Source organism: Clarias gariepinus, chromosome 19 (genome assembly GCF_024256425.1).
Source record: "Clarias gariepinus isolate MV-2021 ecotype Netherlands chromosome 19, CGAR_prim_01v2, whole genome shotgun sequence".
Lineage (NCBI taxonomy): Eukaryota > Metazoa > Chordata > Actinopteri > Siluriformes > Clariidae > Clarias > Clarias gariepinus.
In genome coordinates this window covers 2,622,201-2,637,659 of record NC_071118.1, presented here as the reverse complement: position 1 = coordinate 2,637,659, position 15,459 = coordinate 2,622,201, and the positions used below count along the sequence as shown (strand labels likewise).

General features: G+C 36.4%; 2 protein-coding genes across 4 annotated transcripts; both read right to left on the bottom strand.

Annotated features, from left to right (window-relative positions):
* Positions 1 to 9: 9 nt before the first annotated feature.
* On the bottom strand, positions 10 to 6,341 carry LOC128507936 (septin-5-like). Its single transcript, XM_053479096.1, has 10 exons — positions 6,107 to 6,341; positions 5,875 to 5,971; positions 5,671 to 5,779; positions 4,687 to 4,806; positions 4,046 to 4,180; positions 3,835 to 3,952; positions 3,663 to 3,764; positions 3,407 to 3,503; positions 2,317 to 2,479; positions 10 to 1,055 (listed from the first exon to the last, which is right to left on the bottom strand). Exons 1-10 carry the CDS (start codon positions 6,311 to 6,313, stop codon positions 893 to 895), a joined length of 1,311 nt encoding a protein of 436 aa, XP_053335071.1. The 5' UTR covers positions 6,314 to 6,341; the 3' UTR covers positions 10 to 892.
* Positions 6,342 to 9,099: 2,758 nt separating this feature from the next.
* LOC128507935 (septin-5-like) lies at positions 9,100 to 13,539 on the bottom strand. 3 transcript variants are annotated; one of them, XM_053479094.1, is made up of 13 exons: positions 13,428 to 13,539; positions 13,203 to 13,259; positions 13,051 to 13,076; positions 12,715 to 12,951; positions 12,494 to 12,590; positions 11,895 to 11,981; positions 11,678 to 11,801; positions 11,293 to 11,427; positions 10,976 to 11,093; positions 10,777 to 10,878; positions 10,578 to 10,674; positions 9,775 to 9,923; positions 9,100 to 9,658 (listed from the first exon to the last, which is right to left on the bottom strand). In XM_053479094.1, exons 1-13 carry the CDS (start codon positions 13,447 to 13,449, stop codon positions 9,653 to 9,655), a joined length of 1,257 nt encoding a protein of 418 aa, XP_053335069.1. In that variant the 5' UTR covers positions 13,450 to 13,539; the 3' UTR covers positions 9,100 to 9,652. The 3 variants fall into 3 exon arrangements, with proteins under 3 accessions (XP_053335069.1, XP_053335070.1, XP_053335068.1); XM_053479093.1 differs by lacking the exon at positions 9,100 to 9,658 and having other exon boundaries at positions 9,742 to 9,923; XM_053479095.1 differs by lacking the exons at positions 12,715 to 12,951; positions 13,051 to 13,076; positions 13,203 to 13,259; positions 13,428 to 13,539 and having other exon boundaries at positions 11,895 to 12,563.
* Between the last annotated feature and the right edge of the window lie 1,920 nt (positions 13,540 to 15,459).

Below are 15,459 nucleotides of genomic sequence, written 5' to 3'. Positions count from 1 at the left end.
CAAGCAAAAGCAAGTCTGAAGCTTAGATTTATTATTATAATTTTTTGGAGTCATGTCCACTTTAGATGTGAAAACTTTTCCCTAAATCTGACGACGGAGAAGAGTGAAGAGGAGAACGATTTCATGCTGTGCTTTATATTCGGGAAAAGAAAAGGAAAAAAAAATTCCTTTTTTGTAAAAAAAAATTAGTAGTATTTTCTTTTATTTTTTAAAAAGAATTGTCTATGTATGTGTGTGTGTATATATATATAAAAGTGATGGATATGCACGCGTTCACATGTACGTGTATGTATTTGAGGATGACACTGTTGCCTGGTTTTGCATGTAGATTGCATTATTAGTTTTCTTTCTTTCTTAGTTTAGCATCAATCCCCTCCTTTATTATTATTATTTTTATTATTATTATTTTTTTTTTTTCGGGACCATGTCTAATACTGTATGATGTGGTGGGGACCATTAGACCTCATTCTAACATTGATATTATATATACATATATAAAAATCTGCATTTTTCCCTATGGAGAAAGTTTAAGTTATATATAAATTTATATATATATATATATATCGCCTGTACATTTTGGGCTGCATTTAAATCTAATTGTCCACCATGAAAGAAAAGCGGTAATATTGAAATATGCTAGGTTAATTAAAAAAATCAAAAACAAAAAACATAATGACTATTCATAATAAATCTTACATTTACAAAACGAGTTGTCCTGTATTATTCGTCATTTACTTTCGCATGCAAATCATCAGGGGTGTCAATTATTATTGTTTTATTTATCTATCTCTATGACTGATCTTCTGTTTCAGTTTCCATGCTGCTGCATCTGCTCTTGCATCCTTTGTAGCATCTCTTGCATTCTTTGGAGCTGCACACACACAAACACACATCAGATTAAAAACCAACTCCATCTACAGGAGTAAAATTCATACCCAAGGTTTCCACGAACATCTCTCACCTCTTCGTCTTTCTGCCAGATGAGACGCTCCGTTTCATCGTCCACAGACACCAGGGGTAAATCTGTCCTGCTGTCTCTCAGGTGGTCACACACACTGCCATGAGCGGAGAAAAAAACAACAACAAAAAAATCCAGTTTGGTCGTAACCCACTGTTTAGTGTCTTGTTTTTTTTTTCTCCAGAGACCTTCATATCCTTGAATTCTACATAAACACATTTTCGCAGGCCTACACAACCATGGCTGCTGATTTCACCCTCGTCGATGGACAAGTCAGGTTTTGTGAGCAAAAAGACTGGAATTTAATTTATTAAAAGGTTATAAGGCGAGTCATTGGGGTGTATAGGAATGGCAAATTTTAATTCTTTCACTGGGTGAAAAAGGACGGGCATGACATCATCAGATTATTAGAAAGTGTTCGGAGCGAACCCTGATTCCTAGGAAGGCGTGTTTAACGCTCACATTTGTTACTCCTTTCCAAAGAATTACGCCCAAGTCTTTGAGTTTTTCCTAAACGTATCTGTTAATGTTCCGGCTGAAATATGACTCGTGCATTGTGCCTTGGATACCTTATGCAGAAGAAAAACCTTCACAGGCATTTCACAGACAGAAAGGTTTTTCAGTAGCTGTCTATTGTGTCTTAGTTTATGATGACATCCTAAATGTTATGTTATAAAAAAAAAAAAAAAAGTTAAAACAACTAAGGGCTAAGGAATTGGCTGTTCGCTGACCTCCATCCATCCATTCATCCATCCATCTAAGAACCTCTGTAGTCCAGCAAGGGACTGATGAGGCCAATGGTGGTTACTATTGTACAGTATTTATTTCCATATTCAGAACCGTGGTAGGACCTCCAGTCAACATTCTCACGCTCACACACACACACACACACACTACAGGCAGTTTGGGAACGCCAGTTAACCTAATCTGCATGTTTTTAGGCTGTGGGAGGAAACTGGAAAACCTGGAGGAAACCCACCAAGCAAAATATATGAAATATAATACAAAAACAAACAAAAAAAAATGAAGGGGACGTGTTCTTCCCCATGTTTTTGCATGATACCTAGACACGAGAGGCCTATGTAGAAGGCCTATCTATCCAAAAGTGATCAACTGGTCAGTTTTCATAGTTGCGTCCATGTAAAAAATGGTTTAGATGATGGTTTCATGGGCTACAAATACTGCAAATATGTCACCCGTATGAACTCGACATGCAATCTTTAATGCAATCTTTGATGCTTTGTGTAAAACTGCAGTATAGGAAAACGAGTGCACATGAAGCATACAGTAACTAAACGACCAGAGTGCAACCGTCTTTAACCTGACACTTGGTGACCTCTTGTGTTTAATGTGCAGACCTGCATTTTCTCTCTCTGACCGCCATGCGGGTCATGTTCCGGATGCACTCCGAGCGGTAGTTCTCGTAATGGGTTTCCTGTGTCGTGTCCTTCAGGTCTTGCATGTGGGTCCGAACCAGCATGTTCCTCAGCTTCAGGAAGTCAGAGTGGGCGGGGTTTTCCACTTAAAAAAAAAAAAAAAGGTACAAACCATCAGCAATATTATGATGAGCATAAGACAATAACATGAGGATGTGATTAAATATTTAATGATTCAACAACTGGAATTAAGTGGAATAGCAATCTGTTATTTATGTCATTATGTGAATGAATCTGTTGAACTGGAAGTGTTAGGGTCACAATTATAATCACATGAATGCAATCATTTTATTTGAGTAAGATTTATATAAATATATTGTCTGTAACCAGAATATGCACAACACAGATCCTTAAATAGTTGCTATATAAACAATTGTTCTGTCGTGTTACAAACAACAATTTTTAAAACCAAGCTTTTTAAAATTATTGTCCTGCATCAAGCAATAAAACACTGAAATGACTGGAAGGGGGTAAAGAATTGTCCAATGCATTAATAAACCCTGGATGGATTGAGCTGAATCGTCAAAATGTGGTGATGAGCAGAAATCAGTGTCCATTAGAAAACCACTTGTTAGTGAAACAAAAATCGGAAAAAGTCAAAAAATTGCCAGGGAGCAGAAAATTTGGAAAAACATCATGTGACTTGATGAGTCCAGATTGACCCTATTCCAGAATGATGGGCGTGTTAGGGTAAGAAGGGAAGGACATGAAGCGATGCTCCCATCATGCATAGTGTCCACTGTACAAGCCTCTGGAGACAGTGTTATGATCTGGGGTTGATCAGTTACTCAGGTCTAGACTCAGTAACGTTATGGGGCAATAAAATGAAGTCAGCTGACGACCTGAATGTACTGAACCACCAGGTCATCACTATTATGTATGGAGTTTTTCTTCTTCCCTGATGGTGCAACCATTTTCCATTTTATTTTACAAATATCTTTAATCTACAGACATGCCAACTTTACAGTTTTATTATATATATAATAAATATATTGTAAAAGCTGTAAAACACCTTCGACAACACCCCAAGGATACGCACGGCCTCGAACTCTCCTGCCTCTGATTTCGACGAATATGTTACTCCCGATGACGGCAAATGGAATACTTTCCTTCAGGGAAAAAAAGCACGAAACACAGCCCTCAAATCAACAACATACAACATAAGGAAAAGAATACAACTATTTCTGTACATTTTACAATCATAAACGTGGCCTTTGATTGACTTAATATATTAACATTTACATAAAAATCTAAATCAATTCGCTCACTTTCAGGTCTTGATCTTGTATTTTGACTTCATCATCCTCGTCTGAGTCACACTCAGGGAACTCGTAGGTGTTGATCCCAAAACTCTCGAGCTCCTCTCGTATCTGCGTAAGGCAAAGGCACTTAAAGCAGCACTGTCATGAATTAAACCTTACAGGCTGGTCACATACGCACCCGTTTTTTCTTTCTAACCAGTTCGAGAGGAGTGAGACAGTCTGCTTTGCCCAGCACAGGCACGAGGTTGACCTTGTGATGCAGAGCCCTCATAAACTCCACGTCAACAGGTCTGAGACTGGAGAAACAATTATAATAAATAGATCATATCATGAACAATCAATCTGGCTTTTTTTTTTTTTTAGTATTTCCATTATTATTTTCTTTTTACCCGTGTCCGTATGGTGAGATGAAATAGAGGCAGCAATGCACCCTGTTGTCCTGAATGTTCTTGCGGTTCAACCCACTCTCGTCTCTGAAGTACTGCTCAAACTGATGATCGACAAAATCCACTACTGGCTTCCAGCTACCAGGCGGATAAAAAAACAAAAAAACAACGATGGTTATAGCTTGCTATACAACACTATGATTCATATGGCCAAAAGTTTGACCTAAAATAGAAAGATTCCAAAAGAATGAAAATATTGCACTAAAAAGTACAATAAAAGTAAAGGTAGAATTTTCAATAAAATTTTATTAAACAGTAAAAAAAAATTAATTGGGCTGGAAATGTACAAATTTACAAAAGTTACAAAATAAATAAGAATTCAAAATATACGTGTATATATGTGAAGTTTAAAAAATAAACAAAAACAAAGAAGGATTGGCCAGAGCAGTTGGCACCATCTTTTTGCTTTGTGCACAAAGACATTGTGATGCTGAAACAAGCTTGGGCCTCTTAGCTAGACAGCAAACAAAGACATTCTACACAATTGTGTGCGACACCGTGGCAACATATGAGAATTGATAGAGAACCACATAGATGTCAAGGTCAGGGGTGCACATACTTTTGGCAGTATTCTGTATCATTACCTCTTTGTGTTGTTGACAGCATCTCCGAAGCCTGGTGTGTCCACAATGGTGAGCTTGAGTTTCACACCTTTCTCCTCTATGCTAATGGTGTGTTTGGTGATTTCCACAGTTTTGGTGATCCTTCAGGTTAAACAGATAAATAATAATAATAATAATATTAATAATAATAATAATAATAATAATAAAAACAGATTAACAAATGTACAAAATATATTATGCATGTAATAAATCTTTCAAATGGAGTACATGGAGTACTAGGAAATGTAAAAAAAAATATTTATATATATATATATATATATATATATATATATATATATATATATATATACATATATATATATTAAATTAAAAAAAAATAATATATATGTATATATATATATTTTTTTTTTACAAGGAATATATATGTGTGTGTGTGTATATATATTTCGTATATGTATATATACAGTATATATAATATTAATAATAATAATAATAATAATAATAAAAACAGATTAACAAATGTACAAAATATATTATGCATGTAATAAATCTTTCAAATGGAATACATGGAGTACTAGGAAATGTTAATATATATATATATATTTTACAAGGAATATATATGTGTGTGTGTGTATATATATTTCGTATATGTATATACTGTGTGTGTGTGGTACCAACTTCTCTGACCACTCTTACTTTGTTTTTGTATATTTTTTAAGTTCATGTACATATGTATATTTTTAATTCTACCTTATGTTGTAACTTAGACAATGCTGTTCTTGTGAGAACTGTTCCAGAGCAGCCGATCTTCTTGCCTTAAAATTACAACTGATTGTTTATGTTGTTCTTATTATTTAATTACATTATTCCATGTGTGTTGTTTTATAGTTTAATGTAGAAATAAATCAACAAACAAAAAACATTGAAATAAAACGTATGTCCAAACTTTTGACTGGTACTGTATATAGTACTGTAGATATTCACTGTGGGTATAAGTCACAAAACTGTGCTCTGCTTCCTGGTGTACCTTCGGCGTTCAGCTGTGTCCTGTCCTTGTAGAGATCTGTCAGGAAAAGGCTGTTGACCAGCGTGGACTTTCCTAACCCAGACTCTCCTGGAGAAAAAAATTAATAAATAAATAAAAAATGTGTAAATAAAATAACATTTTAACTGAGACTTCGTTATAACTTTGCGATGCTGTGAACTTACCGGCTACCATTAGCGTAAAGGCAAAGCCTTTTTTCACAGATTTCCTGTGCACTTGATTGGGAAGTGTTGCAAATCCAACATACTCCTTATCTTGATCCTTAAAAAAAACAATACCAAAGAATAATTACTGTCTAACAGACACACTACAAGTCTGACACAAGCCTCGGCACAGACACTGTTCGAATGTTCTGTCTAAATTCCACAACTCCGTCTCATAGATTTCAAATGATACCTCAGGAGAATCATAATGATCTAGTCTTCTCCAGGGTCTCTTCGATTGTGAAGGACTAAGCGAAGCCTCTTGAGAGCTGGTGGAAGTGAAGTGACAGCGGTGCAGCAGGTCCGGTTCTGAGCCCTGTGGGTTCCTTCCCACCCGGCGCGCGAATGTGGGTGTTCCAGGGGTGTGAGGACGGGTTCTGCCATCCGAGTCCCTCTCCATAATATGTGCTTCCCGGCTGGGAAAGGTGCGTCCTGCAGTTGGGGGCAAATCCATCATGGCATACACCAGCTCTGCATCTTCTGGCTCCTCGGTAGATAAATTGGACACCTGATAGATGCACACAAGTCAAGTCAAGTCAATTAGGCTTAATCATCATTTCAATCATATGCAGTGCATAATCAGTACACAGTGAAATGAAACAACGTTCCTCCAGGACCAAGGTGCTACATAAGTAATATTGAGATAAGAATTTGGATTTTGCATCGTATACTTCAAATGCTTTACTGTAACAGACTGCAAAGTTCTTAAAAATGCAACAACCTCAGCAGCAACCTCATTTCCCCTCTCGTCTATTCCAACCACTCAGCATTCAGGATCAGAAGTATACTAATCACAGGCTTGATCATCTATCATCATCATCTGCACCAGTTTCTGACTGGGTCAGGCTCGGTTAGAGTTTTTATGCTTGGATGATTTGTGGATAAACAAACAAAAGCATTCATCTGAAACTGCTCAGGTACAGGGACTGGACTGAAAACGAGAGACAAAAACCTAAAAGCGGTGTTACAGTATGCGTGACGATGAATAAGTGAGAGTATATATAGTTAAAAAAAAAAAAAAACACTATACAGTATATAGTGTATTCACACGTCTAAAATTTGCATAAGAATGTTTAGACAAATCAGATTTAGCTAGAACAATATCACATAAAACAAACAAAAAAAAGGAAACCTCTACGGCAATAGTTAAAACAAAGTGTGTGCGTACATTCCCAACCTTTTATTAAACACATCTTGGTTCATGCTTATGAATACATATTGTTTGCTCATAACGTCAAAATGTCTCGTGTATTCTTTTTTTTCTGAAATAGATAAATGCACTAGATGTATATACTGTATATTAAAGTAACTCTTAACTCTCAGTCCTGTAAGCTGTGCGTGTTCATTCTGTCGCTTCTGATTAGCGAGCAGCCGCTGTAGCAGGATTACATCCTCACTTACGCTAATTCTCTGAGCTGCTTAGAGACATTGAAGGCTCTTTATATTTGCTCACATCCACAGCAACAAAAAAAATGATCACATTTGTGTTTTAAACTGCTTCCATACCTCAGCTTCTAATCCGAGTGCATGCAAAAAGAGGGACGAGATGACTGTTAAAGCACGAAAGAAATATCATTCTAAAGTCTATGTAGGTCTAAGCAACATGCACCAACCTAACTGATTTATTGTTTTTATATACTCTGCAGTATTTACGACATGTTAAATTCTCGACAGCTAAAATCTTCTTGGAATAATTATGTAGGCACGTTTGTAGAATCTTTTAAGAATGCATGTTAACATTAATGTTACAAAAGACAACAAAGGAATGAATATTTCTCACCGTGTTGTTTAAACATTGCCCTGATGAAACGATCAGTGCTCGGCTTTTGGTAATCTGTCCTGGAAACCCAATAAAGACCAAAGACTTTGGCGTCCTCTTTGTGCCCGTCAATGTCTCTGTCCTCCTCAGTGGGCTTGTGCTTCTCCGTAGGGATTAAACAAGCTTGAGATTCTCTGTACGCTTTACATGTTTTAAACATGACAAAACTCTGTTCCTTTGTGTGTGTGTGTTAATTAAGCTCTTTCAGTGTTTAATTATGTTTAGCTGCTGGTATTAATTCCACTCTAGGGATTGTGATGTGATTCAACCTATTAATTTGACTACCGAGTTCATCAAAACGTATTACAAAACCGATCTCAGATGATACGATTACTGATGAATTCTGACTGACAGTCAAAAGGTGCTGATTAATTTTTTTTTTATAAAGCCAGAGCAGTGTCAAACACAACATAAAACATTTAGATTGTTACATTAATGCGCTTATTTATATTAATGCATTTTTTTTTTAATATGCCATTTTTCCCACATGGACTTCTTGTAATCTAAGGGTAAAAAAAATTGTCATTTAAAACATCGCAAAACGTTTTTATTTAGAGACCTTTATAAAAAGAGTCTCCAGTTAGCTCTGTAAGTCAGTGCTTTGTTACACTCAATACTAAATTGTCTCCTGAAGCGTCGTTACCACTGAATGTGTTGGCAAGTTGCTGTAGTGTATGTGGAATAAAACACTTCGGGACATGCAGTTATGGGAAAATAATCCATGTTACAATGGACTTTCTCAACTTGATCTGAAGGTAGACACAGCGTATGGACAAAACACAATTTTATTAACTCATAAAAGCTCTTGACAGATTTGTATTATTTGAATACTGTACATTTAGCCATCGCTGACGCAATAGAAACAGTGAATGGTCAAGAATAGATAACGACAAATTTAACAAATAACAACATATTTATGTGAACATGTACACAAAGGTGGGTAGAGTAGCTAAAATTGTACTCAAGTAAGAGTAGCTGTACTTAAAGAAAATATTACTCAAGTAGAAGTAAGACGTAATCATCCAGAATATTACTCAAGTAAGAGTAAAAAAGGATTCGGTGAAAAGATACTCAAATACTGAGTAACTGTTTTAATCGCAATGTCCGATTTTTTTTTTTTTTTTTTTTAGAAATTATGTAAGCAGCCAGACAAAATTATAAAATATTGAACAAATTCTGACATTTCCAAATAAATGAAATAAAATTAATAAAATAAATGAATTAAATATCAATACAATACAAAATAGCAAATTAAGGAATAAGAAACAAATTTCTTAATCTCACTTTTTTTTAACAACATATCGCTTTTGAAATAAATACCTACTGTAGGTAACATATGTATGTTTGAACGATGTACTGTACACAACAAACGTAAGAAACTTATATTTTTTATTTTCTAGTTTATTTACTAATTATATATTTTAACATTGCAACATTAAATAAAACAGCTAAACTAACTGGGACATGTTTTCCCACTATGCAGCAAATGTGTGTGTGGTCATGTGACTGCATGTGGTTGTGGTTATTGTGGCTGATTGGTCAAACGGAGTCATGTGATTATTGTTGTTACATCTGATTAGTGAAACACAGTCATGTGGTAGATCCACCGGCTGCATTTCTCGGACAAAAACAAAGAAAATCTAATGTGTCGAATAAATGGTTAGAAAAGTAACGAGTCGAATGTAGCGGAGTAAGAGTAGCGTTTCTTCTTCGCAAATCTACTCAAGTGAAAGTAAAAAGTATTGTGCAGTAAAACTACCCAGAAAACTACAATTCTTGAAAAAGTTACTCAAGTAAATGTACAGTAACTCGTTACTACCCACCTCCGCATGTACAGTATAGCAAAAATTCAAACACTTCCAAACAAAAAAGGGTTGTAAAATGTTCATTGTGGATTCTTCAACAACACCCATCATAAACTCAATCCTAAATACACACAAAGAAATGAAATAAATAAATAAATAAACAAACATGATAACTACATAACCTCTTTAAAAGAGAACCAAACGCTAAAGGCAGCTTCTGCGAGCATCGCTTCCTACCAGATTAGCAGCGTTTTCTTTCTGGCATAAGATCTGAGTTCGGTAATTCTCATACAGTGTATCCGCAGTCGTGTCTTTCAGGTCATGCATGTGTGTATGTACCAGCATGCTTCTCAGACGCACGAAGTCACAGTGAGCGGGGTTCTCGACTGAAAGGCAAAGCAATTTAGTTGGGAAAAAAGGACATTCTATGAGATATGTCATTTAAGGTGATTTGAGGTTGTCTATTCTGTTTCGATCAATCTCTGGTGTGTCTTCATGTACATCGATCAGTCATATAATTACAACAAAAAACATAATGCCAAGTATTGTTGGCAATCAGGATGTTGGCAGATTTTTTGGTTGCTGTGGGTCGTGGGGTGGGGGCTGTATGGGTCAGACTTGTTTGTTTGGTGCTCAACCGAATTGAGAACTGGGGGGTTTGGATCCTTGGGCTCTTTGCATGCTGGGCCCCGTGTGGTACAGGCTGTGGTTCACTGGTTGTTCTGGTGCCTTTCTATCGTAACCAGCATTGACTTTTTTGAAGTGCTACATTGGTTTTTCTGTGGGATCGGATCAGACGGGCTAGCTTGTGCTCCCCACAGGTATAAAGGTTCCTCAGGTGCCCATTATAAAGTGGTATATAATGCATATAATGTAAAAGTGTTAAGGTCATGTGATGTTAATGTTATGGCCGATTAAGGTGGGTTTGGGCAGTTTCCAAAGAAATTCTAGTGTGGTTCAACAGTAAGAAAGCAATTCAGGCATGAATGCGACAAAGTTTTGTTTTACATACTGTAGCTGATCAATCCAGCAGCACATACCTTCGACAACACCCCACGGATAAACACGGGCTCGAACCTTTCTGCCGTTGTGCTCCACTATCAGGTTGCTCCCGATTACTGCGAACGGTATGCTTCTCTGAAAGAGCACAATGAGAATGAACGACTATACATGGCCTTTTGCGGTGCATCACATATACTGTATGTTATTACAATGTATGATATGTTTTCTTTCATGTACCTTTATTTCAAAGTCGTGTTTTTTACGAAGCTCATTGTCGTCCGAGTCACATTCTGGGAAGTCGTAGATCTCGATCTCGTGTCTATCAATCTCTTCCAAAATCTGAAGAAAAAAAAAAACAAGATGTAATGTTAATTATTATAATTCCTCATAAGTAACATTCTAGAGTCTTTTACGAGGAATCTGAAATTGCTCTCACCCTGGTTTTCATTTGATGAATCTCGGAGCGGGTAAGGCAGTCTGCTTTAGCCAGCACGGGCACTAAGTTGACCTTCTTATGAAGTGCCTTCATGAACTCTACATCAATCAGTCTAAGGCTGAAACAACAAATAAACGAAAAAAAAACCTTGTTCATTTTTTCCTTTAATCATGCTGAAAAACAGGTGAAAAGGTAATGAATCTTAAATCTAATCTAAGGTACAAAGCAAAATTATGACCATCTTGTTTTAAAAGAAAATTTATACATATTACATAGTGGTCCATTGGTTTTAAAAAAAAAAACTCAAAGATTGTTACCCGTGTCCACTAGATGAGATAAAATACAGGCAGCAATGCACCCGTGTGTCATGAATGTTCTTTCGGTTTAAACTGTTCTCCGCCTGTCTGTACTGCTCAAACTGCTGGTCAATATAATCTACCACAGGTTTCCAGCTAAGGGCACAAGCACAAAACATTTATCTCCTTTATGTTTCTATCCTCTATATTTTGTACCCGTAAAAGAACGATAAAATTAAAAGTTCAATTAATATTAATATCTTTAAGCCGTCCAAATAAGCTTTGTTGACAAAATTTATCTTTTCAAAAGCTCATTTATTTTGTAAGTGGATTAATAATCATCACATTAATAAAGTGCAATCATCACTCACATACTTCATACACTTGTACATGATGTAGCTGCTACCTGTTAGTGTTGTCGAGAGCATCTCCGAAACCTGGAGTGTCCACAATGTTGAGCCATAGCTTGACCCCATTTTCAACGATTTCTACACTCTTCTTGGTAATTCGTACGGTCTTATTTATTCTTTCTGTGCACACACAAAATGTCTTTCTGATCAGTCTGTAGGCGAAACTGCAGCAAAAATGCAGATAAATTAAATTAGCATTTTGATCAAGCCCACCTTGAGCATCGTAAAGACACCGTTCCTTGTACAGGTCTGTAAGAAAGAGGCTGTTGATAAGAGTGGACTTGCCCAAACCAGACTCACCTGCGACCATAAAATAAGAGCAATCCATCAGTTTATTCAGAACAAGCAAAAACGCTCGCTCATATAAACACAGCTAGACACTCAAGTCACTGAAATAACATATTTTTCTCATTATGTTTGAGGTACCTATTAACTACCAGGTGTTCCTCACTCACTCGTCATCTATATTGCTTGATACCTCGGTGCCGCCCCAGGTGTTCCTATTAAATGTTTAATTTGAACCCTTTCTCCAGCTGCAAGTACAATATTGATGTGTGTCTTCGGGGGCTGATATAAAGCACTATTGTGAGTGTTATGTAACAAGGAAATGCAGAAGTAGTTTAAAAAAGAATCCCGAAGCATTCATGAAGTGAATCCGGATCTACTGGCTTGATTTTGGGAGATGGCCACAGTGGAAACACATTTTGACACAGACTTGAGGAACAGCCTCACTGATGCGACTAGGTGACCTTGAAGCTTTGAGGCGAGCCATGTTTATTTGTACAGTGGTATATATTTTTATTTTATCTTACCTACTACCATTAGTGTGAAATCAAATCCCTTTTTCACTGCTTTTCTACAGACTTGGCATGGCAGTGAAGAAAAGCCGACAAGGTCTGTCCCTTGGACCTTGGAAGCACAATAGAGATATGAATAACAACATATTTAAAAGCACACTTAAAACTATTACCAAAATGCACACTGTTAAAAAAAATAATGTAATTTCTGTGAATTTCTATTTACATCCTGGTACCTTTAATGTGTTACATGGATGAGAGCATCCACAAGAAGTATATAACATCGGACTTGTGCTATCTTCAGACGGGTCCACCTGATGGACGCACTTGTACATAGGCAAGGGGGACACATAACAAAGTATGCCCGTGGACTGAGTCTCAGGGTCACGTTCCGTGTCTTGTTTGGTTTCATCAGAAGGAAGGTCTTGGCAGGTGCTTTCTTCACTCCTGTCTTGTAATGAAGTGTTAGTACACTGGAATAAAAGTATTTAGTGTTTAGATTAAACACACGGGTGAAGTTTTAGTGAAGGTTAAGTATGTAAAAATAGGTGCGTGAATTCTCCTGTACTCACCACAAACTTATGTACTAACTCAGCATCTATAGAGAGAAAGGAATGAAAACGATCAGTATGAAATTTAGTGTAAAAACATTCCCAACCAACTATTAAATAAAAAAATATATTTTAGTTCATTTTAAAATGCTTAAAATGCTGTATTATACCACCTGTAATGTCTAGCTTGTAGCTAAATCCTGGAAGAGTTCCCTCTTCATCCTCTGTGGCTATAAGAACAAACAAAAAACAGTTACTTAACTATTTATACAGTAAAGAAGCTAGCCTGATTAGTCCATTAATTGTTGCAAAATTAGATTAATAATATTTAAGGACTAATTACACCAATACAGTAATTGGATTAAAAATACAGCTAGGTCCTATGGTTATCTACTCACATTTTCTATCTGTTGGCTCCATATTACCACATCAGTATTCTAGATCGATTATAGATCAGATCAGAAATGAAATAATATACAATGTAACAAAGTGAACACTTCCTGCTTTGAAATAAAGACGTGTTCTAGTGTTTATCGACACAATGTTACATTTACCCCCCGGCCACGAGATCAAAGCTGGACGTAATAATTTCCGTGTGTGACACTGTTGTCATGGCAACGTTGACAGCCGGCGAGCTTTTGATGTTTAACGTCACAAAGTTCAGCTGTTTAAACTTATTCAAACTGAAACCCCCTCGCGCAGTGAGCGCGAGACTCACTCATCTTCCTTCGCGCGTTTCCCGCCAATTTCTCACGCTTTTATCCATTCTCACAGTCTGTACATCCCTATAATGCCCCCCCCCTCCCCCACACATATATTACATCATTATCTTTTGATGATCACATATTTTATTACTATTATTACTGGACATTCATAAGGTCACTTTCTGAAATAAAATAATAACTAAATATGAATGTTTTTAATCAGTATATGTTTATGCAATCGTTTTGATGTACAGCTTGTATATTGTTTATTTCATAATAAAATCCGTGTCATAATTTATATATGATGTTGTAACGATAAATAACAAATTTATTTACAATATTTCTTTAGTGTAAACATTTTTTGATTTAAGTTACACACCCGTGCAAAATAAATGTGCCACAAAGTAATATATTTAAAGTAATATTATATAACCATTTTCATTAATAGGCTTGCTGGCTATCACGTGACTTGGGCTCATTATAATAGTAATATAATATTTGATAATAATAAACATATAAATTTATGTTGTATGATCATATTTAATGACAAAAAACATAAACCCATGTTGTAATATATTTAAAAATAATAAACATATATTTATATTGTAATGTCATATTTGATAATAATAATGAAAAAATCAGGCTGTAATATAATATGTGATGATAATAATAATAAACATACACCTTTATGTTGTAATATCATATTTGATTGCGATTGTGTAGGATGGGGGATCCGTGGCATAACACCTGCAGGCAGGCAAGTGTCAGGTGTCTGTCTGATTACAGAGCACAGGTGGAGGAGCGGTGGGAGAGCAGGTAGGGCGAAATGACTCCCAGAGCTGAGAGAGATCAGTAATGAACACCACTGCACCACTGAGACAAACACTGCACCCAGTGCTGATACAGAAACACAGCCAGTATAAAACCCCATGCATTAAGAGTCACCATGTCCTTAATGTCTGCACTGATGATGATAAACAAAGACAGGAAAACACACAAGAACTGGCACCTGATGAAGCCCAGGAAACTGCAGTGAGGTTGAGGAGTAAAAGAAACCATCAACACAATGAAAAATGCGCAGTCAGTAAACGCAAGAACGCAGGAGAGTAAAGGAGCATAGTGCTGCACAGCGCACACGCACACACACACACACATGCAGGAGCACATAAACCTTATTTTTTACTCCTGACTAGAGGAGAAAAGAAACAATAACAGATAATAAACAATTTTCTTCAATTCATAAAACCCAGCAATAAACAAGTCCACAGACTCTGAACAATTTGTTAAAGGCAAGACACTATACACAGTTAAGTCTGTATAGTAAAGTATAAAAGTCTCTCTCTCTCTCTCTCTCTCTCACTGTGTCTCTCTCTCTCTCTCATTACCAATGTCTGATCCACTTTTATGGATTTTTCTATCATACAATTTAAAATATGTATTTTAACACATGGCCCAAGTTTTCTCACTGCTCCTATACCCTCTCTTTGTTCCATGGGTCCTGCATGACTGCTGCGTTTTTCATAATATTGCGTGTTTTGTTATATTCTCTCCAAATTCGGGTTTATTAGCCCCTGAGAGTTCTTATGGATATAAATAGTGCTACATTGTTTTGTGCATGAGTCAATTCCATGTAAATATTGTCATTTTCTCTGTCCTCTGTGTAAATAACTTTACTGCCCTCAGGGGGAAAGTGTTTGCAGGAACTGGGTGTGGGACTGACTACCCA